This window comes from Polyodon spathula, chromosome 18 (assembly GCF_017654505.1).
Source record: "Polyodon spathula isolate WHYD16114869_AA chromosome 18, ASM1765450v1, whole genome shotgun sequence".
Lineage (NCBI taxonomy): Eukaryota > Metazoa > Chordata > Actinopteri > Acipenseriformes > Polyodontidae > Polyodon > Polyodon spathula.
In genome coordinates, this window is record NC_054551.1 from 23,494,894 (window position 1) to 23,522,688 (window position 27,795).

Sequence of the window (27,795 nt, forward strand, 5' to 3'; positions counted from 1 at the left end):
GGAGGCTTAGCCTTCCCCAAGCCTCGTATACGTGCCGCCCATGTATACAGCGCTTTGATGTCAAGATGTTGAATGAAGGAATTTGAATCTGGTTAACACAAGCTTTTTTCAAAATTAAAATTATTAGTGTTAGCCTGTATTTTGTATGTTTCCAACATACTTTACTGTAGCACTTCTCTTACACGGTCTTGTATACTAGATACTCTGTACATATTTTACTGAAGCACTACAACCGCTATAGGTACCCCCCAGTGCTTTGGATACTGTACCCTGCTCCATACACGGGATAGGCACCATATAGAGTTGCTACGATTTGTTTGGATTTTAATACAACAGCTTTTGTTTAAGTAATATGCATTATACAAATAAAAAGATTCTATTAACAGAAGGAAAAAAAAAATACTCATGGTGCGTGAATGGTTTCTGACGAACCTTCAGAGGTTTCAAACTTCAAATTCCTGGCTAGCGAACAAGCCTTCTAATATAGCCCTAGAAGCATCTGCCCAGTTTTGTAGGTTTGCAATTTCTGAAACCATAACTTCACAACAGTGAGGCCAATTTCTGCTGCAGTGCAATTAACTGGCGTTTATTATAATGGTATCTGTAAACATAAAGTACATTTAAAAAATGTAGCTTTCCAGATTCGGTTTTCCTTTTGTGTTAAAACTTCTGTTCACTTATCAGAATTATCTATAGTTGCCTTGGCTTGTTTTAGAAAAACACTATTTTTGGGGTCTGACATGAAAGGTGACGCTTTCTGCACCAGTAGAGTTCATTTCAAAACCTGCTGATGAAACTAGATAATAGCCACATCCTCTTTTAAATAACCCTATATAGCTGTTCGTGCGAGATAAAACGTTTTATTTGAAGAAACCTTTTGTCAATATGGACAATGCACCAAGCTGTTTTTTGATCACAGTTAATTTTGTTAATGAATTCCTGGAAGTCTAATATTATCATTTATGGATCATGAGTACATTTATCTTTACAATTTCTTTGAGTCATTCTAATATTATATACACCCTTCATCTGTGTTTATGCTAAGCCAGGGGCAAGCGTAGTGGAGGGTTACTGTTTTAAGTAGCAGTTTTGGGCAGCTGTCCCTTTTTCTTACTGATTTATTCATGTAATCACTGAAGTGAGCTTTAACTAAGTATCCACTCTAATGCAGTGCCATACTGACTCCAAACTGTATTCACTCTAATGCAGCACACTTCTTAGACAGCAGGTAATTGCATATAGTCCAAGTACAGAGGTGGAATCCAGGCAATGCTCCAGTCTAGTTGCTTCTGGATCCTGTGAAGTAGATTTAATTCAGTCTTCTGTAGGTGTGGATATATCGTGCAACAACCATTAGTAAGCAACATTAAAACTGTTGGCACTTCTCATTTTTGTAATGAATAAAAATAAGAAAACACACGCCCAAACACACACACAGGTTGTGTCCAGTTGGCAATCATGGCCTTTGTACTTTGTGAATTGAATAACATGCTGTCAAATGTCCAAGCAACCATGTGAAGGATCTGAAGCTCACTGCTAAAGTACCTTTTGTGCTTTGCCAAGACCTGACAATATAATGGACATAAAATAGAAGATTGCTTTCTGCCACAGACTTTTTTTTTTTTGCCACAGCTCATTTTTTAATCATATCTCGGCAGTTTTATAATGGTTTTCAACAAGAAATATCTGTATTTCCAAATGGTACATGACAGACTCGATTTTCTTTTTATCTTGGACCTTGTGTGTACCCATTGGTTATTGGGTGTCAGTGGTGACCACACAGTTCTGCATTCCACTCTTTCGTAATCTGGCCGTGTCATGCTAGAATCCGCTTCTCATGTTTTATGTTTTGGTTTTAATTGGAAACAATGGGTGTTGGTTTTTATGCATGGGTCATTGAATCACCGAACAGATAACTCTACCTCCCATCTTTATTTTACACCAAAGTTGGTTCTTAGGATTGCTTCAAGCTGTTGTGACAGGCAGCATGTTGTAATCTGCAATGCAGGGTTAGGAACATGCTGCTCCCACTGCAATTAACTGAAAATGTGGCAAGTGATTAATAACTGCACATGTTATGTGATGTTGTTCAGTGACATCCCCTAGTCCCCCGGTACTGGTACTTTTATTGGCAACATTTTATACCATAAAAACGTTCAGCACTTTAGTCCGAGTATAAAGACACAACAGAGAATTTTGCATCGCACATATTTTACACACAGAAAATAAATAAATAAAATCAAGAAAATGGTGTGTGAACACATTACCATACGATCTGGCAAATAAAATTATCAGACAGAAAATGCTGAGTGCAGTCAACTTCCCCTTTTAATCAAATAGCTGCCGGTAAAAAGCAGTCACACTTTATTCTGGCACTGAGGTGGTTAAGAGACGGCTCTGTGCCGGTACTGAAACAGCTTTTTCTCAGTGTAAATTGCAATGCTGCCACTGACACTGCATTTTGCGTTCAAGGTGGATTCCCCCGCGTGCAATTTCTTTTTCCACCACGTGTTGATTGAAGAAATAAATCCAACAAAATAGCAAGTGACCCAGACAGTAATTGCTGTGAAAAAGTAGTAAGGGAGCTTTTGACCATCAGAGCAGGAGAGAAATGCACGAATTGATGGAACTGTGCAAGATGCTAATGTTTTTTCAACAATAGTAGAAAAGTTAATGACACGCTGCATTGTGCGTAATAGAAAGCAAGCGGAGGCTAAATTCTCTCTATGTCTTCCAATCTTTTCATTAGTGTATTGCGATATTCAGAAAGTGTAGTGAAAAATATCACGCATACCTCGGCAGGTACCAGAGGAGTCAATGTTTTGATCATGTTGCTGAACACTAGCAAATCGTTAGCACGAGAATATCCGTCTTCTGTGTAAGTGATGCCAAATTGCCGACATTGAACCGGCAGTATTGTGTGTAAATGGTGAATCAGTGCAGGCAGTGATCCTGCATTTTCAGTGGGAATAAGGCTTAATACTTTATTAGAAGAAGATCACATGCAGGGAGATTGTAAGGATACCTCTGTTTTTAGTGTTTTCAGCAATATCTCTTGGCTTTGTGTCGGCCTGTTTACAAGAAAAACCCACATGTTCTTCGTAACGGGTCTTACTGTGGCTGAAAGATGTTTTCTGAAACTCAAGCAAGTCCATTAATCTTTGCAGTAGTAATCCCACAGCAATGTACTCTGCAATGTCACTTTTGTTCAGTGAAATTTGAGAACATTCTAGAGTAAGCTAAATAATGATTATCGTTATTATTATGATTATTATTGTTGTTAGTATTATTTGCCAAATACACTGCTTTTATTAATGTGTTTTTGATTTTTTTTTTTTTTTTTTTTTTTTTTTTTTTTTTTTTTTTTTTTTTTTTTTTTTCCGTTACTCTTCAGTGCCCAATATTTCACCAAGAACACATTGTTCTCGGAGTCAGTTACAGTGATATAGTCGACATTTTTTTCCTGCTGGAAATCAGAAAGTTGCATATATTTACATATGGTATGAATATGTATGAAAGGAACTGACATAAGGCCCTACTGAAAATATTTAGGTACTATCTTTTTGGTCTTTGGATAACTAATTTTATTTTTAATGTATCAGGCTGGAACAACCCGAAGTACTGGGTTTGGTGCTAATTTGAGATGGTAAGATTTTAATTTGTCATGGAATGACCCATACTGGGTAGTATCTGAGGCTCAAAGCCCAGCCTCATTACACAGTTAACTGTAAACATTTGAGTCTCTTGCAATAAACAAATCCTGTGGTTAGTACAGAGGACAGCCGTAATTATATTATACAGGATAATACCTATTGCAATGAACTAAACTCTAAAGGTTTTCCAAGTTGTAATGAACTCAATCCACAAGTCTTCTGCCCCTAGAGTTGTTGACAAACGGTGAATTGTCAGGTGTCTGCAGCAATGGAGATTAGGGTTAGGCAATGCCATTTATTTTGTCCTTTTAATTTAAACCATGTGTGCAGATGAATTGAAAACGTTTCAGTAATCTCAAAATCAAATAATCTTGACTAGCCCTATTGCTCATATGCCGTAGTGTACAGATATGTCAGCACATATAGTGTTATCTTGAAAAATAATCAAGTTGGTTGGGCTGATGGGGCCAACATGAGTTTTTAAATTCCCACTACTGATGCAGTGTTGATGTAAAATTAAATCTACAGTTAGAGATTGGTTCATTGTTGGAAACATTCCATCTGCCAGTCCATGTGTAACTGCTGAAATCTGCCATCTGTTGGAAAATGTTAGTGGATATCATCTTGCCTGAGATGATGGCCTAGAAAATTGCACAGCAGAAGAATCTCTTGAGAGGATAATTTGCTGTGGGCTGGATGTTTGTGTCTGTTTCTTTGGAAATGCTGTGCCATAGACTGGTTCAGGAACTGTCGCTCTGATAGGTCTCAGGTTGACTTTAAGGTCAGGTTAAATCTGATTTCTGTCTATTACAATAACAAAAAGGACTTTGGGGATTCATTCTTTCTTCAAATCTGGACCACACTGTAAACTAGATGTGTCATCTCAGTTGTGTATCCTGGATAGATATTTGAATAAATGTAAAGTCTGTTCCCTAGCCCAGTAAACAGTGGCTAGCTTATTTTATATTACAAAGAAGTTTTAGATTCATGGTCTGTTATGGTGACCATTAGGAATGCATTGCAAGATTCTGCCTCGCACCCCCTGGATCTCTCAACTACTTGAGAAATAATTACTATAGCGAGGTTCTCCCCTCTGCGCCCCCATTTGGAACGTGATGCTCCCCTGCGTATCTGAAGTTTATTAAAAATAACTTGAGAGATGCACTGGACTAGTATTTTTGTTTAGAATTTTATATTTAACTTTATATAGAAACAAATATTATTAAACCCCTAGATGGCAACTCACCATGTCACATAACCAATATAGTTTCAGCTAACCCACAAATCTGGCCATTGGTCTTTCTAGTCGACAGTCAAAGAACTGTTGCAGTCACCCAGCAGTCCCACTCGGATAATGACACTTGCTCTGTGACATCATAGGTTTAATAAAACAGTTGTAGTGAAACTACTGGCCAATTATTGAAAGGCTTCGCTTAGACAAGGTTTTTTTTTTTTTTTTTTTTTTTGGAGAGACATGGGCCCTCTACAGTTACCATACACAGTAGAAATACACGGAAATTAAAACCATCATAATGTATTCAATTTAACATAGGTAGTGTGTGTGTTAATTGGGTCAGGGTCAGTAAAAACACTACGTGTGTGTGTGTGTGTGTGTGTGTGTTTTATTTTACAGAATGGTGTTACAATGTGTAACACAACACGATATCCCAGGAGTAAAGAATACATTTTGTAGGCCTTCCTATACCCCAGTGAATTAACTACAAAACAAAGGATGCAGTTCAAGTTCAGCGTTGTTCTGTTCATTCTCGAAATAATAAATAGTAGATAGTTAACACTGCATTTCGTTTCTTTTTTTACTTTTTTTATTCCATGCCATTGCCGTTCCTTCGCAGTAAACTCGCCATAGACACGTTTTCATAAAGTAATAACATGGTTTACTTGTGCCTTTTTGTAGCCGAATAAGCAAACAAAAACTGAAATTTAACTTTAAACATTTTGAATAAAACAAATGTGGAAATGGCGTTGTAAAATGAAGGGGCAAAAACTCACCGTTTTTTATTCTTTTTTATTACATTCCACATAACAGAAAGTCGCAACAAAAATATATAATATATAAAATCTATATAAAAATCGCTACAGAACATTTCTTGCAAGTTGGGCATTGTTTAAGCGAGGCATTTTCTGCCCCATGACTCGCTCTAAAGCAGCACAACCAGGTGGCCTTTAATAGAGATCACTATGCATTTATTTATAATCTGGTTTGTTTATTTTTTGCTGTCAAACTTTTAAATAGAGGCTCAAGAGCTGGCGTGTTGATCCTGTGGTTTTTTTTTTTTTTTTTTTTTTTTTTTTTTTTTAATCTCGCATCTCGCAGAGCTGCTTTCCAGTTGCTATTTTTGAATGTCGTGCAACTTCTGGTGAGGTGGTAAATAAGTGTATGGTACTTTTATCGTTTCAAGTGAATACGAAGCCGAACATTAAAAATTTAGTATCTGAAGCTTGTGTGTGTGTGTGTGTGTGTGTGTGTGTGTGTGTATATATATATATATATATATATATGAATGTATTATATCATATACATAGTAAAATACAATATATATATATATATATATATATATATATATACAATATATATATATATATGTAGTGTTGTGTGTGTATGTGTATATGTATATATCTATATATATCTTACACTCCACCACACAGTTACATTGTAATTAAATAAAATCATTGAATATATGACTTTTTGTGTATCTAATCTTCTGAAATGTAATCATTAAGGGCTAGTTTCACAAACCCTGATTGACACAAATATCGGATTACCTTTTGAAAAACTTGATTGTGTAGTCCATAATTACTGCAAATCTGGGTCTGAAAGAGCCATAAATTTGCTTGTAAATGGATTTACAAAAAACTAGGTTCAGTTTTCAATGTAGGGCTTTTCCTGTCTGTATGGAAAGTTGAACACCAATTTTATTATATACAATAGGTATACAAAATAAATAAATGTCAGCTTTTTTTTTTTTTTTTAGGAAGCAGTCTGTTTTCTTTTTATATTTGTGCCTTTTATTTTCATTGTTTTCTTCAACAGACAATAATTGATGTACATAGAGAATAAACTGTTAATACTACAATGATTAGAGTTTTATATATATAATTATATATATATATCTAATATATATATATATATTATATACTAATATATATATATATGGTTGATCATTTATATATACTAACTTAAATTACATTTTTATTACATTTTCACTATGGAACATCAGAGCCTTTTAAATACCATTTAAGACAGCATTTAAAATTAGAATGAAGAAAAAAAAAAACTTTACATAAGCAGCATATTGTCAGAATTAAAGCTAAAGTAAGTATTTAATGATTTATTTATTGTTATTGTAAAGTTAAGTTGCATTATAGCTTTCCCTGTTGAGCATTTTCCTCTGTACCATTGCAAGTTTAAAGCTGTTTTTTCAGATATTAGTCTGTCATCTTCATACACCCTAATCGCATTATCTTTACCTGGTAAAAGGGAATTTGTTCTATTAAGTATTAAGTAGCACAATTAATAAACTGTGGGCTGTAATGTAATGCAACATAGTCTTCCTTTTTAAATTGGAGTGTGCAGTATTTCATTTTAAATAGCCCTTCCCAAATCCAAAAATCATGAATTAATCTTTCAGTAGATACAATATGTGTGTGTGTGGCGGTTTTTTTATTCTCAGTATAGATTTGTAGTTGGATCTGTTTTAGATCAACCCTTTTTTCGTATAAAACACTGAAACATTTTGCTAAATGGAGTTATGAGCTAGAACAGTGTTGTAGTTGGCATTTAATTATACTCTGATGCTGTACTCGTATGGTATTTGTTGTTAAGTCAGTAGTAACATGGACTAATGCATTGATTTGCCCTTTTGTAAGTGTCCTAATTTATTGAGTGACCCAGAAAGTTGAAAAACACAACAATATTTTAATGTAGAGCTATGACTAAAAGTTTGCATCACCTAGAATTTTAGGATTGGGACATACAACTATAAACATAATTTTAGATATTTTATTTAACATCATGTAATCAAATAAACTAAACAATTATATTGCAAGTGTTTTCCAGAAGCCATAGTAGTAGTACAGTATTTGATAATTTGTTTGTCAGTTTTTTGTTAAGTATTTGGAAAACTGTGAAGCGGTGTGTAATTCAACACGCAACATTATTCAGCAAGTTTCCTTTGTCTTTATGAAGCAAAATTAATTAATTCTGTAGGGTCATGCAACATGTTTGACCATAGCTGTAGTTGTGTATAGATATACTGAAAATTCTTATTATCTTACCACCAGGTTGGCTAAAGCACCTAATCCTGTTTATAAATGTCAATAACCCCCCCCAGGTAGTATTCAGTATTCACAAAGTAGTAGTCATTGATTGTGACAAGGATATTATTCAAAGAATGCCTTTTCTACCCTAAACATTTGTAACAGAATTCAGGTTTATTTTTTTTTAAAGCTTAGGTAATGTTCCTTTTTGTATAGTGTTCCTCTTTGTTAGGTATGCTTTTTTTTTTTTTAAAATTACATAGAAACAGTGCAAAAAAAAAAAAAACTTTGCATAGTGCACTAGCAAGCTTTTGAAAAAAATGTCAGCATTTTTTTTGTTTTGTTTTACTTTTTTTTTTTTTATTGGCATCTAAAGCATCAACTTTACCACTGGTTTGTGCATGCTCAGTATTGCACATAGTGGAATAGGAACACACTAATAGACTTTCCATTATACTGCCACTTTTATATGCTACCCAACATTGTTTTACTTGCAGTACATGACATTTCTTTGAAGCTTAAAAAAATAATTTCAGTTAATGATTGACGATGGTGCCAAAATCACTGAGCAGTTGCTCATTCATAATTGCCCACTGTACATGCTGCTTTTTTCATCCTATTTACATTTTTCATCCCAGTTCATCAGTGACTCCTTTTCCAGTGCAGTTTCCTGTGTCGATACCGGCCTCCTTTTTCCTTGGCTGCGTTGATGCAAGCATTGTGCTTATTATATTGTAGGTGGTTCCAGTATTTGATAAGATCACTGGGCTGGAACTGATGGGAGGTAATAAGGTGACTGTATTTACAGCTTGAATAGGAGACCCGCCAGTGATTGAAGATAAACTCATTGGGTGGGGGCACTGGGTCAATGCGCAGTTTGGCTAGGCAGATCCCCACATACACGTCCTCCAAATGCAAGCGTCGGATGCTTAAAGAAACTTTATATATCTTCTCTGCCAGGTCCCCTGAGAATACATATCCTGTCCCAGAGCAGAAGACTGGGTAACGCTCACTGGGATAGAGTTCAGGCGGCATGTGCCATTTGCTATCCTTATTACGATTCGGGGCATATCCCCTCATCAAATAACCAGTAAAGTAGTTGCGTCTGGCGGGAAGATCTGGCCTCAAGAGTTTCTGAACCAAGTATTCTGTGTTCACAAACATATCACTGTCTGTCTTCATAACGTAGCGAGCATATGGGCAGTATGTGGCCACCCAGTTCATTCCCATTAATGTTTTGATGGTAAGGTTGTAGTAAGTGTCCAAATACTCCTGTTGAATTATGTCTTTGTGGCGCCTACTCTCCTCTAATATGGAGTGCTGAAGGTAGCTATTTTGGTCTTGTGCTATTCCTAGCAGAAAAAGTCGTACAGTTCGTATTCCTGGAGTTAAGCTGACATTTCCCCAGGTCTGCCTAATGGCATTCCTGGCTTCTACTTGTTTCGGTTCAGCTGATATCAAAAGTATCAAGAAGGGACTGTTGCCCTGGCATTTGTCTGGCTGATTGATGATGTATCGGTAGGGCTGAGGGCTTCCGTTGCCTCCTGTCCCTTTCTCGTTGTACAAGCTGTTGTTGGCACTCAAGGTGTTCTCCAATCCAGTCACCTCTTGCAAGGACAACTCGAGATGGCTGGAGTTGAGAGCAGCCTGTGTCTTGTGTACTGCAGGAAGAGCTTCCTTCCAAATGCTCCTCAGTGAACTCTGATTGGTTTCGTTTTTGGTTGAACGGAAACCCCGCACAGTGTAGGCTACAGGGTTCTCTCTCAACCCAGCCCTGCCAGGCAGCCAGTCCTGGTGGTTAAATAACAGGAAAATGGCAAATAGGAAAACTAGAGAAAGTAGGCCAATGATGTGTGTTCGAAAAAGTGACCGCTTGGCATTCCAGGTCATCTTTAATCGGCAGCAGTGGCGCCTTCTCCACTGCATGATGCAGATATCAAATTCTCCTGAAGTTTTGTTTGGGTTTTCACATTTAAAAAAGTTTCACCACTTTTGTAAACGTTGCTCCAGTTCTCAAAAGAATCAGGGGGGTGTTTCCATTTCGCTGGTCTAGTAATTATTTTTCTTTTTTTGTGGATACCTTGGCAGCTTTTTAGTACAGGTCAAATATAAAGAACTACAGTACAGCTGTTTAAACAAGCTTCCCTTGGAACGCCACGTGCATGCTATCGGGTGTGTTGATTTATGTTTCCGGATACCTGAAAAAAGAAGAAATTTAAGTTATAAAAAATAAATTTTTATTATTATATATATATAATATATATATATATATATATATATATATATATATATATATATATATATACATATATATATAATAATGTGACAACATGATGTTTTTGCTAAAATTGGCTTTGTGGTTTGTAAGGAGAAAAGGGTGCATCTATAGGAGACCTATATCTGTAGTTATAAAAAGTGTAACACAGAGCACATTTTCTTTGGTCCTGCTGTGCTTAGTACTTGCTTCATTCAGACTCCTGCTGTCTCTGGAAAGCCAGTGAGAAGATGCATCTGTCAAAATGAATTTGCAGAGCCCAGCAAACTTCACTGCAGAATCTACAGACAGCAGCAAATGAAAAACTCGTCACGATCATTCACCTTCAACCTTATCAGAGCAGTGTTGGGAAAAGGGTAATGCTTCATGCTGTGCTATTGGTTTATAAATAGAACTTGGAGAAGGAGAAAGGTGTAGCCTTCGCTCTAACATCGTGCATCATTGCAATGATCTGCAGCTTGTTTTGACAGCAGGGTTTAAAGTGATTGGTTTAATCAACTTTTCTACTGTTGGTCAAGTAGTGCAGTGTAGACTTTATGGTTCCAGTCCAAGACAGTGGAATTTATAGAATTGAGTGACTAGTAGTATTTTAAGTCAAGTTATGTTTCCAAGAGCAGTATACATTTTATATTTATTTAATCTTCTGTGTGAAATGGCTTAAGACCTTGCCCCCTCGGTAGTCATCTGATTGGCCTGAGGGATCGGCCCCCTTCTAGCTTTCACAGCAATTGTTCTCAACAATCGCTGCACTGTATTGTAGGCCAGCTAAGGAAACAAGAGCTGTGTCTTTGGTTAGCAAGGATTCGAGCTGGCTGATCACATCGTGCATGGAACAAGTTTATTTGTGATTTTCAGTTTACCTCGCTGTACTATACTATATATATATATATATATATATATATATATATATATATATATATATATATATATATATATATATATATATTGGTTTTTTATAAAGCATAAAAACAATTGTATTCTGTTACAAGGTTTTGTGCTCGGCTCTAAATACTTGACATGTCATGTGCTAAGTTTACATATTTGGATAAATGAGAGGTTTCAAACTTGTATTAAAAATGTATCAGAAGGACCAGTGCAAGCAAAATGAGTTGTTGTTGCCATGGTAGTGAATTATAGGTCAAATTTTTTTTTTAACACAGCCATTTTCTTTTTGTCTTTACTTATTTCACATATTTGATTTCCTTTTTAAAGAGCTGTTATCAGTGTAAAGATGCAATATATGTTTTTACTTTGATGGTTATCAGTGGGGAAACCAATATCCAAACACCTGAAGAGAATTTTGAGTAGCTGTCGTATTCATATGATTGAATTAGTTTTTCAAGAGCTTGGACATTACAGTACATATTTAGGCTTGGCATCTTGATAAACAATTTATTTGTATATAATTTGGTTCTGTGGAAAAGGTCATATATGACTGGCATTGAGCCTGCAGAAGTTTTTGCAGACTCATGTCAGTATAGTTTGACTTGCACTGTTCTTGTTTGATAACTTCAAATGCACAGAGTTGGGTGGATAACAAGACTGCCTTATCAAGTGCAAGGGAAACATTGTTTATTGAGCTGATTAAGGGATTATTGTGTTGAATATGGATAGATTGCACAGTTTAGTCTCATTGAATGAAGGGATTGCCTTGGGTCAAGTGTGCAATTGGTTGATGTACTGGAGTTTTAAAATAAGATGTGACTGCTTAAAGGTTTCTCTCTTTAAACCATCATTAAATCATGTAGGCCTGTTTGTTTTATTTTAGCATTCTTTTCTTTTTATACAGTACCATTGTTATGAATGTAGTCCAATATTATATTAAAATATATATATATATATATATATATATATATATATATATATATATATATATATATATATAGATATATATAATATAATAAACATATTATTCTGTTTAATAAACATATTAATACAGTGTATCTATAATACATAACAATGGTAATCTGGGCAATGTATCGGGGGAATTCTATGGTGTTGGTGCCAAGATGTGCGGTCCATTTTTTCAGTACCTGTCAGGCGCGTCAACTCAGTTTATTTTTACACGAGTTGTTTATTTACACTTGCTGTTTTAAAAGTAATTTTATTCACAGTAAAACAAGTTTTAAAAGGCACTGCATATCAAAAGGACACTCAGTACTGCATCTCCAGCCCTGCCACATCTCTCTTCATAGTAGTACGTACTGATCAATCATCTCACTCGATTTATCACCAAACTCCTCAATAATGCTATCCAAGTCATTATTTTATTACTATAACATCTTAATGTTTGGCAAATGTCCATGATTTTCTTTGAGCGCTGGATGCGGAATCCATATTATGTCTGTGGTGAAGGGGACTATGCATATTGCTCAAATTTGCTTTATCCGTAGAAAAAACTAGTAGAGACCTCTGAATGATGCCTGTTTGATGCTGGACGGGAAAGGAAAAATTGTCATTTTGGACCTGGTCCAACATAAGACCGCAAAGGGTTAATCATAGCCTGCCTACGTTTACCTTTGCCAGTTAATTTAGTATGCATGTGTATTGGAGACGAGGAGAAATTGGGGTTGGGGTGACACAGCTGCATATGAAACTAATGTAACGTGATGGTTCAGTGCTCATAGCATGTGTCAGAATGGAAGTAACTTTTAGTACTGATGAGGTTTAACATTTGAGACTGTATAACTTGTAACTGTGTGTGGAAGCACATTTTCTATTGCATCACTTTTCCATGTTTTGAGTCCTCTGTTAAATTACTGGGTCAGTCATGTTCCACAGTGAATACAGTAAAACTTTAGGTACATTTCTGCACGTCATGCTTGTCAGTTATTGATTGCTTTGCAGAAAGCAATGTACAATTTTGATTTATTATTAATGTTGTTGTTGTTGTTTTATTATTGTTATTATTATTATTATGTTTTATTATTATTATTATTATTATTATTATTATTATTATTATTTTTATTATTTTAGTATTCTTAATTTTAAGTGCATTGGCTTTTTATCTGTTTTATTTAATTCAAGGGATGAATAAAATCCATTGACTTTCTTTGCCTCGCTGTATAAAAATCAGATGTTGCACTCCTCAGGAATGTAGATAGACAATGAGTCTCTTGTGACCACAAAGATAAGAAACAAAACATGATTCAAACATACCTCTTCCTGTAGAAGGCTCCTAATGTAGAAGAACATTTTTTTGCCATTTGCACGCAGTTTCTGCAAACCAGCAAATAAGTACTTTCAAGGTTGCTATTCTCCAATCATGCACACATCGCTGTGTTCCTTTCTACACTTGTCATCCAGTCTGTCCGTCTGTTGTAGTCATCATTTCATTCTGCTTCAATAGCCCACGATTTTCTATTTATTTATTTATTTGTATCGTTATTATTTTAAAAGAAAATGAATACAAGATGATTTTAATCTCGATACACAGGAGCTGCATTGAGAAAACAATTCTCTCCCTTCTCTTCTGTCAAATAACAACAGAGATTTGCTGTCTCTCTTCAGTAGTATCCATTCCTCCTCCTCTGCTTTAATATTCAACTGCAATCTCAGGCAAGCGGTGAGAGAATGCACCAGTCCAGCAGTATTGCATTGAAGAGCCAGAGCTTACATCCACCGTCATGTTGCTAGGCAGGGTCCTTCAGGAATGAGGGGGAACAAAAAAACCAAACGGTTTGTTTTAGAACTAGCTTTCTGATGCAGGGTCTACAGAATGCAATGCACACTGCCTCATCTGCACAGGGGAGGCAGCTATTTAAATGTGGGCTTTGACAGACTGTGACCGAGAGGATATTAACATCACTGCTTATTTTGCAGGGATTCCCACGTGACTCATTCATATTCATTTCTGCTAGTTCTGCAGTGTGCTTTTTTTTTTTTTTTTTTTTTTTTTTTTTTTTTTTTTTTTTTAGAACTATTACATTTTCTTTCTTTTTTGGGGGTGGGGGGCGGGGAGTTTATGAAGTGACTTCAACGTATTTATCGAAGTGCGTGCATATATTCCTCATACTTTATGAAGTGCATAAATATTTCGAATGTGATTTTCAGTGCATATTATTCCTCATACTAATTTTGTTTTTTGGATGGTTTTAGCAGCACATTGTAATGTTTTACTTGTTTTGTTCAGTAATCTGTCAATAGATCTGCCTTTTTCAAACATTTCTGTATAGAAGTGTATCCACTAGCTTGGCATAACATTTTTTACTGATGGGACATTTTCTGCCAGCAAACATTTTAATATGTCTCTGTCAAGTACACATCCTAATGTGTGTGTGTTTGTTTTCCATATAGTACATCTGTGTTGTTTGTATTTTTTGTATAAGAAATTATATTTAATTAAACACCCTTTTTACCTAATTTAACTGCAAAATATATCAACAAGAGTATTTCCTGTAAATCTTGCCTAATATTAATTATTTTCATTTTGTCGGCCTTACACTTTCCTATGTATTGCACTTTTTTAAAAGGTTTTTTTTTTTTTCATATGTGTTGCTGAACAAAATTTATATTGATTTTACTTCTTGGAATATATTTTGCTGCTGTGTTTTCAGCTTGTCTGCACAAATAGCTTTAAGAGGTCACAAAGGCACGCAGAGACATTAAACATGTAAGTCGGAGAAAAAGCAACAAATTGGGAGTATTTTTAAAACTGAACCCTCGGTACCCAATTGCTCCTCGAGGTCTATGAAGGACTGACAGTACAGTAATTATTGTAGTAGCTCCTTGTACTTTTGTTTTCAACCAAATGAAATGTATATCATAATATTCATTAAATGTATTTACATTCATCATATATCGAAAACATACAGCGACTTTTTCTCAAACTGCTGAACTTATGTTAGGGTAGTTTTCTAGTTGTTTGAGTGTATGTTGCCAATAAAGCGTTAAGGTATTTAATGTGTTTTTCTGCAGGATCAAAAGTCAATTTGTGCGATCTCAACATCCAGTCGGTATTCACAATAACACCTTTCATGCATTTCCCTTTGGCAAGTTAGTAACAACGTGGTGGGATTTATGCAATTTCTAACCATGTGTCAGTGTGTAACAAAGGAAAGTGGCACAAAACCTTGTTTTTAAACAAAGTAACATGGTGATGTACAGTAATCCCTCTAACATTTGTTTTGTTTGAGTTCAATAGTCTTTGTAATAAGTACAAAGGTTTGTTTTTTTTGTGCTAATGACTTTTAAATTGTATTTGCTTCAATTATTTGTCGTATAGCTTTCTTTTCCTGACAAATCTAGTTATTCCTGTATTATCTTAAATATAAGTTCATACCTTTTCTCAAGCATTTTATATACTCTATCTGTACATACATATCTATCTATACATATATAACACAGCTTGGAAAAATAACAACTTCTGATTGGTTAAACAGCATGACATGACCGTGCCTATATATAGTGTATAGCACGGCTTCCATACTAATGAGCCACTTCACACTGAATAAATAAGTGCACCATCAAGGCTAGACACATAACAGTAGATGAGGAACAGCTAAATGAAATAGAAGAAAAAAACCTGCATGGGACTTTTAATGTAGTTAGACTGGTTTAAGAAAAAAAAAAAAGACGTGCATTTTAAGGAAATAAGTTACAAAACAACATAACGACCACCTAATCACAAGATCCTACTTGATCGATTAGAGCAGTGGTGCGGAATTCGGGTCATGGAGGGCCGGTGTCCCTCCTAGTTTTTGTTCTAACCATACCCTAAATTAGTTAATTGGACCGATTAAGCTTCTAGTAAGGTCCAATAAAGTACTTTAGGGTGCACTTGGAATAAAAAACTTGCAGGGATACCGGCCCTCCAGGACCAAGTTGTGCACCACTGGATTAGAGAGTTTATTTGGTCTCTCTGGCACTGCCCCTAACTGGTTTAGATCATATCTAACAGGACGTCAACAATTTATCTCCCAGGGTGTGTTTAGTTCTGAGGTTGGGCCAGTAATTTCTGGTGTCCCGCAAGGCTCTATCCACGGACCCCTATTATTTAGTATTTGTGAGTTTCCCCTCGGCCACATTTTAAGGTCTCATGGCATACACTATTATTTTTACGCAGACGATGCTCTAATCTATATTAATTCTAAACCTGCTATCAATGTTGCTGTCACTGCCTTAACTGCCTGTATCTCTGATATAAAAAATTGGATGTCGCAAAATTTTTTACACCTTAACTGTGACAAAACTGAGGTAATGCTGTTAGGTACTCCCCGCCAGCTAAGTAAAACCAGTACTTTAACCCTTTGCGGTCCATTTATTCAGCACTTGTCAGGCAAGTCGGGTCCAGTTTATTTTCACATGTGCTGTTTATTTTACACACGCCCCCCCCCCCCCCCCCCCCCCCCCCCCCCCCAAGTAAAACCGGTTTAAAAGGCATTGCAAAGCCAGCCAAGCCCCACCACATGTTAGCTGTATTTTTCACACTCTTCTTTATAGACATGCATACTGATAAATCCTCTCCTGATCACTTGTTTTATCACCAAACTCCTCAATAATGCAATCCAAGTCATTATTTTATTACGATAACATCTCAAAAAGCTCTGCAAATGTCTATGATATTCTTTGAGCGCTGGATGTGGAAGCAGCTACCTCCTTTGTTTATGTTTGCTTATCTCTGTATGGCGCAGCTGCTAGGGCTGTTGCTCACACGCCCCTTTTTGTTTTTTGAGGTTTGGGGGGGGGGGGGGGTTTGGTTTCATTCAGCCATTGAATGGTTTAGACTAGAGACCTGTGCTTTACGTCTTTTCGATGGTGTCAGACAGGATCCAACATTAGACTAGAAAGGGAACATTTTAATGTCGGACCTGGTCCGACATTGTACCGCAAAGGGTTAAATCTTTATATACTGGACAGGTTACTTCCCACTGGATGTGGGGCTCCATCCAAAAGAGGGGATACCTTGTCATTCTTGCCAATAGCAAAGCCAATCCCCCCTGCGATAGGAGGTGGAGTTCTATGATTCTGTAGTGTCATTTAAGCAGAAAAAGTTACTTGTCTAATTTCACCAGATAGGCTTATATTTTTACAGTAGAAATGAGGAAACGGCCATTGAAGTAGTAACATGGAAATGACGACGGGACCCAAGGTTATACCGTCTCATGTTGGTCTTGTTGAATCGGCATCGGTGTGGAATGTCTACGTGCAGAGTTGCATGGTTCACAGGTTTGGGCTACATTTGGCAGTAGATTTGAAAAGCCTTTCATTAAACCCAGGAACATCACAGACTGCTCAGAGACAGAGTTTAAATGATTTCTCACTTCTTTACCATTTAAAGGGGCACATACAATTATTACAATGTATATGAAACCGTACATCTGGCATTGAAGAATGCAGCTTGAAAATGTATTTTGTCTGTCATAATAACAAAATGAGAGAATGATTGATGTATAATGCCAATAATATAAATTTCACCAAGCAGTCTTCCTGGAAGATAAAATATTTGGGTTACTTTCCGCATACCTGAGAATGATATGTTTCCCAAGAGATTAATTATGTGAGCTGCATTTGGAAACGCAAAATGAATTAGGACATTTTGGTACAAATTTGTTCTTGAGCCTTTTATAGACCCACAGGGTAAACTGGGTTAGCCACAGATGCAAGCATGTACACAGAGACTAATGTCTAAGTAAAGCATGTTTTTACATTTCATACCTCCTACCTGTATAAAGTGGAAAGTGGGCTTTAAAGAGTGTGGTTTATCCAGTGGTCTTTCATTGTTCACTGTACATTACAAACTTGGTTGAGAGTTGGTGAAGTCAAATGAGTTGCCTTGATTATTGTAAGTTTGGATTATTTGGAGTTTGAACATTACAAGCAGTGAGTGAATGATTTAATGGCAGGATAGTGAAGTGCAGATTGAACAGAGTTCCTCTGATAACCTCTGATTATGTGAACCGGGCAGCAGATTTAAAATTCCAAAACACATTTAGTTTAATTATGAAATGAGCATAACTTGAATAAACAATTCCTGTTTACCATGATTTGTCCATCGCTATACCTGCTATATTAGAATAAATTCTAATGCTTTTTCATATATATATATATATATCTATTATATATATATATATATATATATATATATATATATATATATATATATATATATATATATATATATCTGCTATCTGCTTTCTCTGTGCATCTCATCCTCAGGTAACAGATGTCTCCATTTTAATTTGTCCTCTCTCAAACTGACAGCTGCTACAATGTTTTGTCCGACCTAAGTATCAGCTTTCTTTCTGTCCTTCGTTGAGCAGCGTTTCAGTAACAATTAGATCAACTAACATCAACAGAGTACTGTATACTTTGTCTGCGATGCCCCCTTGGCAAAGAATTCTGGAGTGGAAGGGTGACAATGATATGAAAAGCTCCTCTGGGGAGTAGAATTTGTCTGTCAACATCTAGCTACGTCCAACTGACAAGCTGGGCCAAAAGTATCTTGTCTGCTGATGAATTTAGCCATTTGTTTCCATAACATTAAAATATGTTACTGCAGAAATATAGGCAAACAACAAATGCTATACTGTACAGTAAATGTATTGTATGTTTGGCCCCCCCTGTGGTTTAAACTAATATAATCCTACATAGTCACTGAAGCCTTTTTTAAATATCTGTATTTTCAACTACAGATATGTCCCCTCATATCATCATATTCATCATTTTATTACAAGTCAAAATCTGCAATTTTGGGGTTAGTATTTTTGTAGTTATTAAGTAACCAGTAGGTTTGTACCACTCATGTATGCTTAAATACGTTTGAATCTTTTCCGGACAAAGTAATTCAGATCAGATTCTGCAATTGCTAGATGTTCAGGGTTACATTTAATTATTTTATTATTCTTCTTACTTTGGTTTCCACACATGTAATGCACAGTATTTGTTTGTTTTTGAAAAAGGCAAGAACACATTTCCCACTCAGCAACATTTGATACATTCTGCAAGAATTAAAACTGAACAGATATCAGTTTCACTAGGTGGTGCAATTGTATTAGTGAGTATTTTTGATATTCTGTTTTTTTTTTTTTAATTGTTAAATTGCTGAAATTATCAAACATGAAAGTTAAAACACTAAAAGTTTCATTATTAAATCAAGCATTCACACAAAGTACAAAGTTTTCAGGAAACTGCTCAGCTTTGAATAATTACACTATGTAACACAATTTTTGTTCCTGGGTAGTAAGTGTTATTTCCTGATTGCTTATGCCTCAAAAGTATAGCAAATGGCTATTATTCCCCACAAACTTTACTTTTGTAACCAGAACAGTGATATTTTGAAATATCACTATTTCCAATGAGAAAACGGGAGAATTTGTGTCCGTTCACATAGTCAGAAAAAAACAACATATGAATCCAAATTAACATGTATTTATACTAAAGTAATACAAAAATGACTTCAAAAGATTTAGAAGTGAGTAGTTTTTCGAGATTTACGATTATACTGTAAATCACTTTCATGACTCAGCCCCCAAATGTAGTCTCCCATCATGTTCTCGTTATACTGTCCTTGGTAGCGGCGTTTAAAGTCCAGTATATCCTGGTGGAAGCGCTCGCCTTGCTCCTCCGAGTACGCTCCCATGTTCTCCTTGAATTTATCAAGATGAGCATCCTACAGCCCATTGTGCCGTAGTTCTTCACCAGAGTCTCAACCAGCTCCACATAGTTTTCGGCCTTGTGATTGCCCAGGAAGCCCCGAACCACTGCGACAAAGCTGTTCCAAGCTGCTTTCCCCATACTAGTGAGCTTCTTGAGGAATTCATTGCATTCCAGGATCTTCTTTATCTGTGGTCCGACGAAGACACCGGCTTTGACCTTTGCCTCAGACAGCTTAGGGAAGAAGTCTTGAAGGTACTTGAAGGCTGCCGACTCCTTATCTAGAGCTCTGACAAATTGTTTCATAAGGCCCAGTTTGATGTGCAGTGGTGGCATCAGCACCTTCCGGGGGTCTACCAGTGGCTCCCACTTGACGTTGTTCCTCCCCACAGAGAACTCGGTCCGCTGTGGCCAGTCCCGCCTGTGGTAGTGCGCCTTGGTGTCCCTGCTGTCCCAAAGGCAAAGATAGCAGGGAAACTTGATTAAACCGCCTTGGAGACCCATCAGGAATGCCACCATTGCAGCCTCTTGATGCCATCTCAGAAAAATGCAGATTTGTATCCACTTAGGCAGCTGGAACTAAACTGAACTGGTGGGCTTAAGGCCCCTGTATTTATACTACTATTTATATTACTGGAAAGTTCTAGAAGTTACTCCAAGTTTACTCGGCACTGAAAAATAGGTAAATTTCAAAACATCACTGTCCTGGTCACAAAAGCAAAGTTTGTGGGGAATAATAGCCATTTTCTATACTTTTGAGGCATAAGCAATTAGGAAATAACACTTACTACCCAGGAACCAAAAAAAGAATAATAATAATTGCTACACGGTGTTATAGTTTTGTTGGCAAAAGTAGATTAGATTGACACTTTTTTTTACTGATGGCAGCCACGTCTACTTTGTCTTGCATGTCGGTGATTTGATGCATACTTTAACAGTATTGGCTTTACTGTGAAGAGTTTTCATAGTTCAGTACAAGTTAATTACACACCTGTCTTTATTTTGCCAATAATGGTATTTAGCTAATTTGCTCTTTCAATTCTAATGAATTGTTGGCCCTTTTAAGGCTTTCGTACAGTAAAAGCTCCCAAATGGCCTACTGTAGCTTACCAGTTAGGAATTTCAGCATTGGATTTTGCATGCAAGGACAGACATATTTTATTAAATGTGACTTCATGGTTTCATATTAACCCTTTATGTTAACCGAGTTGCTGACTGTGAAGTTGACCTCTTGCCCAATATGGCTGACATATTGAAGTCATGTGACTTTTGAAGTTGTAGCTGGTACGCTTGGTTTACAAACCATTTGACCTAAGATGCATTTAATTGGATTTTTTTCCTTTGGAGTTGCACAACTTACTCAACACTTTCAATATGTGAAAAAAGTGGTGGAGCTATGAAAAAACATTAAAAATAAAAACCTGAAAAGTCTTCATTAGATAAGTATTCACCTCCTTTGCTATGACACTCCTAAATAAGCTCTGGGATAAAGTTGTGGAAAGGCACAAATCAGGGGGAGGGGTATAAAAACATTTCAGAGGCATTGAATATCCCTTGGAGCTTGTCAGGGTGGAGGGCAAAATGGATGGCTAAATAGAGGCAAATCCTTGAGGAAAACCTGCTTCAGTCTGCAAAAGAACAGAGATTCAAGCACACACCCAAAGTGACACTGGAGTGGCTTAAAAACAAAGTGGATGTCCTAGAGTGGCCCAGGCAAAGCCTGGACTTGAATCCAATTGAGAATCTGTGGCAAGACTTGAAGATTGCTGTCCACCAACGATCCCCATCGAACTTGACAGAGCTTGAACAATTTTGCCAAGAAGAATGGGCGAATATTGCACAATCCAGAAGTGAAAACCTGGTAGAGACTTAACCCAAAAGACTCACAGCTGTAATTGATGCCAGAGGTGGTTCTACCAAGATCTTCAGAGTGTGGAGTCGGTTGTGTAAATCAAAGGGAAAAAAAATTCCATTTAAATGCATCAAGATTTCAGCTTGTAACACAACAAACTGAAAATGTCCAAGGGGGGTGAATACTTCCTATAGGCGCTTTGTGTATGTGTGTGTGTGTATATATATATATATATATATATATATATATATATATATATATATATATATATATATATATATATATATACACACACACACACACGTACATATACCGTATTCCTTCAATTTGGCGCCTCCCTCGAATTGGCAGCTCTCATATTGATGCCACAACTTTATAATAGACCGCCTCTTGTAAACGCTGCTATCAATAAAGAAACATTTAAGGTTTTTTTTTTTTTTCTCCCTATACATACTAAAAAAAAAAAAAAAAAAAAAAAACACAGTAAACAAGTAAATGCCCAATACTGACTGTGTACGTGTAACGCCCCGAAGAGATGGGTCCCTAAATCTAGCACATAAATTCCAAACTAATGTAAACACACGTAGTAAGCACATTTTATTTGACGGTAGTACAGTTCTGAAAGAAAATGCAAAGATAAACTACGCACATAACTGCAGTCCTTCTGAAGTTCTTAGGTGGTTTTGTTTTGTTTTTAGTTCAATTGTAATTCTGGTATTCAATCCAGTACTAATATAAACAATGTGCTTACTATCTATGAGAAGATTTTGTTTCTGTTTCTCTTGCAGATAAATTACAAACAAGCAAGTTATAAGAAATAATTGAGTGGGATATATTGTAGTTTTTACTGAAATCAAGCTGATATTATGAGGTAATTTTTGGTGCAGAAAAACATCTACGTCACACTCTTGGACTTAACTGCCCCTTAACAATCAATACACACCCCTGATTCGCTGGTACAGTACTCCCCTGACCTTCCAACTCCCACCTAATAAGCTCTTGGTAACTGTCACCGATAAATGTACTCTAGTCAAAGCAGGTTAGCCACACACGCTGCTACATACAGGTAGGCTACTGTATTACAGAAAATAAGCAACGGCAATATTTCTGAAATGTCATAAATCATGTAATAAACTATTACTGTTTTTATTGAGAACTCTGTGTGGATGTGGACAATTAACGGGAGTTGCTGTCTTGTCTTCCACTTCGCTATGGCTGTCCACTGGAGGAGATTTTTGTATGCAGTTTTCCAAGTCAATGCAGCCTGTGCTTGTAAATTTTTTTCGAACACTTTTGTAACGCCAGCGTTCGCACTGTTATGGAATGAATATTTAGTGTGTCCAATTTTACCCCAGTTTTTTTTTTTTCTTTCTCCAATTTGGAAAGTGCGATCATTTTTCCTCCTCGCCACAGAAATTCCCCCCCAGCTCAGGAGAACTGAAGTTTTAAAGGGTGACCTCGAATCCCTCCACTGAGCCTGCTTCCTCTCTTACACAAGGAACTCGAGAGTGGATGTCAGCAAGTCACTGACCTCTGGAGGACAAAGGCCAGCCCTGCAGTTGTCTGCTTTTGAGCTCACTGGGCACCTGGCCAGCACGGTTCTCTGTAGCCCGATGAGGAGAAACAGTCCCTGCCGGTTTTGCCTCCCGAACCCTTGGGAGCGGCAGATCCAGTGAGAAGCTCTCTTCATAATCCCCATTGAAGACTGGTGTCTCCACACAGCCAGGACGCGAACCTGTGCTGTATGACTCTCCTTTTACCAGGTGAGCTACTCAGAGTACCCCAGGGAACTTTGTTTCCATTTCTAGTTATATTTTTGATTGTCCCATTTTACAAACAAAACTAATTCCATGCAAGTTTCCGTTTCGCACCAGTACTTTTATGTATACATTTTTATTGCAGCAATACGCATTACAACCTTTCATTCACCTTTTAACTAGGGTGGGAGAAGCAGGTGTCTGGCGATTCTGCCTCTATGAAGAACTCGACTCAGAGTGCTCTGTGGTACTCATGGACTTTGCAGTTTTCAACTTGTTGTATAATTAAATACAAAACAGTGAAGCACTATCTGTATTTTGTAGAAGTATAAATACTACACAATACTTCACAATACTCATACTTTGACGGTTTTTGTTTTTATTACACGGTATCAACTACTTTTGTTCTGTACCACAACTACTTTTGTTGTCGTTACCACATTGGTTTTACCATTATCAACAACCTATATACTAATAATCATAATGTAATAAGGATGAAGCCAAGCCATATTTAAAATCTTAAGTGTTTACCATTTATTAGTTCCAGATACCAATAATGACATTCTACATTGAACAGTATTGTTTAGATACAATACTGTTCCACTAGCATTAACAGAGATAAAGTAATTGATCAAGTTAGTTTACCATGCTGGGAGAGACACTACACATCTGATCTGGAGGTATTGGGTGCTTCTCAAGTAAGCATCTCTACCCAGCTGTCATGGAGTCTAGCTGACTTAACTTGTTTGTTATGGTAAATCACAAAGTTTAAAAAACATTGTTGCCTGATCAATGTGCTTCCTTTAGGGTCTGCTTCAGCAAGACTGATTTCCTGTTGCAACAGCAGTTTGGAGAGCAGACCTTGTTAGCAGTCCTATTTAACATTGCCAACACATTTTCTTTCATTTGATTGCCAATGCATTTTCACCCTACATCTGCAATCTGACATGCACATTAAAAGGCAATATTGAGGGCAGTGAACTAGTGAACAGTCATTTCATATACAATTGTATTGTTCACTGGGGCTTACCGGCATGTGTTGTCACCATAATGGTCTTATTCTTAATACATTTGTGGCGTAGGCTTTGTTATGGAATTTTGGTTGTTAGAGCAGCTGTAGGGAAATATGCAAATTAAGGACTTTTTCTCCCCACAAGATGCTATCGATCCGTTTTATCATCTATTTTATGGGCTGTTACGGAGTCATCCTTCAGGAATTAACTTAACTACACTTTTTGATAAGCTTTGGCAGGTATTTAAGAGGAATCTGTGAACTTCTCAGCAAACATACTAAACCTTTCATTGAAGGTGTAAAGTTGTTATAAATCTAAATTATGTATCACTTTTAATAGCCAGTGCTTATCTAGCCTACCAGTGGACAGAAATCTATCTACAAATTCCTAAAGTATTGCTAAATGTTTTATTGATTTACAATTAAAGTACAGCAGGGTAAACTTTTTTTTTTTTGTATGCTTGCCAACTATAAAATTAGAAACATGTTAAAAGTAGTATCCATTTTTGTAGAAATATGCACCATCAGGTCCCCTTCTAGGATTTTTATTTATTTTGTATTTTGTAGATATTCATACAATGCCCAGTTACAGTAATACATTTGATTGAATTATACAACTACGTTCATAGGGGCTAAATGTACCTAGAGCTATCTAAACCATTTTAAGAACAGCAATGTTTAAAGTATCACATTTAGGGATGTGGATGTTGTTGTTGTTGTTGTTGTTGTTATTATTAATATTTAACAGATGGTTTTATCTAAAGTGACTGAGACTTGGGGGCGAACTATGCATCACAACTGCTGCTGCAGAGTCACTCACAACTGGACCTTGTTTTTACGTCTCATCTGAAAGACGGATGATTATTAAGTACTGTGTATGGAAGTCCTTGAGCCATATTCTCAATTGTTTGTAGTACTTTACATTGCATACAAAATTGCAGACGGAGCAGTTTTTTTTGATCACTTAGATATTTTGTAATAAATTATGAACAACAATGCTGATGCTTAAAGTTTTTTAAAAAGCTTTCAGTAATTTATTATTTTGTGTTCTCTGCCCTCATTAGTTTGTTACTCCCCATTGATTAAGAGTCTGACATTTAAATGTGTAAATTATGCACTGTCTAGATCCTGATAAATAAATGGAGGCTTTTCAATAACTGCCATAGATGCTTTATTTAAAAATAAATACAATAAGTTACATTAATGTTTTAGGAGTCTGCTTCCCTTGAAGTAAAAATAGTTTATGAATATTTGTATCACATAGGCAGATTATGTACTTTAGTCTTTTATAGTTTAGTTAATGAGTATTTAACTTGTGCCATTTTATTTTTATTGCTTTCTCCTGAAACAATTCCTGTTTTTTTTTGTTTTTTGTTTTTTTTTAAGGAAGGGGCTTCAGCCAGGAAAGCACAGACACCAGCAGTTCAGCCTGTTCCAAGACCAGGTAAAGTCTCTCTTTTTCTGGTTGAAATGTTGGCTGTCAAATGTTTTGTAAACCTGTTCCAGGATTTATCTTGAGCCAGGTTTGCATGGGTCATTCCAGCTCGAGTAGACCACATTCTGGTGGTTGTACCTATCTTAAAATAAATTAAGATAGGTAATAAAACTTCCACACGCTCCCAGCAGCTTTATTCACAGTTGTGGTTATCGTAAAGGTCACAATATCTGTGATATCTTTTGAGAACATACATTCATGTGACTTTAGCAGAGGGATATTGAAAAGGACACGAGGGGCAAGAACTAAAATTCAGCTGGATAAAGTATTGTTGCAGTCTGTACAGATCTCCTGAGCTCAAAACCCAGATTTTATTTATTTAAAAAAATAAATTAAAAATCAGTTGCTGGCAAAGCTTTGTAGACCAGTGTATTAGCCCTCATGCCAGAATTTGTGTTGACTTTATTTATTTATTTATTTATTTAAACAATACCTGCTGTAGCTGCCTAGTAGCTTCCAGTTAATATTTTCTTATTGCATGTTCTATTTGTCATTGCTGTGGTGGGTAATAGGGAATGTTGCCATTTAATGAACACAATTTTCATGGTGTTTTGTGCACGTAGTGCATGCATGATCATTACTGCAGGGTTACATCACACATTTGCTTTGGACAATTAACATGTGCTGGGTTTGTCACTAAACAGGTAGCACATGTGTTTGTGCAAGTTGGCTCTGAAGCAGGGCTGCCACTGTGTTTAAAAGATGGTGATCTTTGGGTATAGTTTGAATATATATTTGAAACCTAAATCTGCCATCAGCTATGCAGAACATAGCAAATTTAAGGGATTTGATTAAATGTATTTTTAGTAAGCAAGTAAAAGAGCACGCAAGATGATTATTTGAAACGTGAATAAAAATGAGAAGCACATTCAACTTCCATCCCTCTTACAAGGTGTTTTTTTTATTTTATTTCTGTGGGTTTTTTTGAAGCTCTCGTGTTACATAGTACACTAGCAGCATTTAGATAAATTGCAATTTCTCTGAGGGAAATCTCTGCAGTTGATATTGAAAATTAATAAAAGTTTGACTAACTGCTGTCACACAAACCTCCAGGAAGAGAAGTGGTGCTGAGGATAAGAAGGTTTTGAAGATGCCAGTTTTTAATATAATATATTTTCTGTGTCGGTGTGCAACTCTCTAGAAAAACAAAACTGCATAACCAGAAAGTAATATTCCCTTAACTCACTTGTGTATTTTTGGAAACATACCTCTCACCTCTCCCTGACAGTGAGCATCCTATTTAATACGCAAGCCTTTGCAATATTATTTTGTAAAATGCTAAAACCACTTGCAAGTGCTTACAACAGCAAACTCAAATCAGATTTAACATGTTTTACATAAGTCTTTTGAATGAGTAATACACCATGGCAATGCAAGCTGTGAACAGTTTGTCATGTATCCCTGAGTTTTAAGGTCTGTGTATTGGAAGTTAACGGTCATTACTCATTTTAATAAGTGGATAGTCTTTCATAATACTCTACAGATGAATCTTTATCTACTAAGCACTCACATAAATTGGTTTTGGAACATCTAGCATACCAACAAAATCCAAATCTGTTACACCAAAAAAATAAGAAATACAATAAACAGCTGATGTAATACAAGAATATGATGCCATTACCTCGAAGATGCTGGCTCTGTACACATAAATAACTTGCTTTTGTTTTAATTATAAAGACTTGTAAAAAGTTATTCAGAAGAATCATAAACACCATTGATATGTTTAATGCACTTTGTAAAAATATAAAGTACTTTTAGAAAAAAAGAGATGGATGTTTGCTTTCCTCTTTGAGACAAGCTTTTACATTGACATATGAAAACAAGCCTGCTCCTCAGTCATTTCTTCTGGCAGCACATGGTAGGAAATGAAATGTTAACT

At 36.2% G+C, this 27,795-nt stretch overlaps 2 protein-coding genes across 2 annotated transcripts in view; one reads left to right on the forward strand and one right to left on the reverse strand.

Annotated features, from left to right (window-relative positions):
* LOC121330821 (parafibromin-like) overlaps positions 1-27,795 on the forward strand; it is an 82,654-nt gene that overhangs the window by 32,746 nt on the left and 22,113 nt on the right. The window contains exon 11 of the mRNA XM_041277646.1: positions 25,808-25,865. Coding sequence (XP_041133580.1) covers positions 25,808-25,865 — 58 coding nt within the window. The remainder of the gene's footprint in view (positions 1-25,807; positions 25,866-27,795) is intronic.
* LOC121330822 (beta-1,3-galactosyltransferase 2-like) lies at positions 8,226-14,009 on the reverse strand. The gene is made up of 2 exons (XM_041277648.1): positions 13,366-14,009; positions 8,226-10,129 (listed from the first exon to the last, which is right to left on the reverse strand). Exon 2 carries the CDS (start codon positions 9,855-9,857, stop codon positions 8,574-8,576), a length of 1,284 nt encoding a protein of 427 aa, XP_041133582.1. The 5' UTR covers positions 9,858-10,129; positions 13,366-14,009; the 3' UTR covers positions 8,226-8,573.

What these genes read in the sequence shown, in the direction of transcription:
- LOC121330822 (XM_041277648.1), bottom strand. Translation starts at nt 9,857, where the DNA reads ATGCAGTGGAGAAGGCGCCACTGCTGCCGATTAAAGATGACCTGGAAT.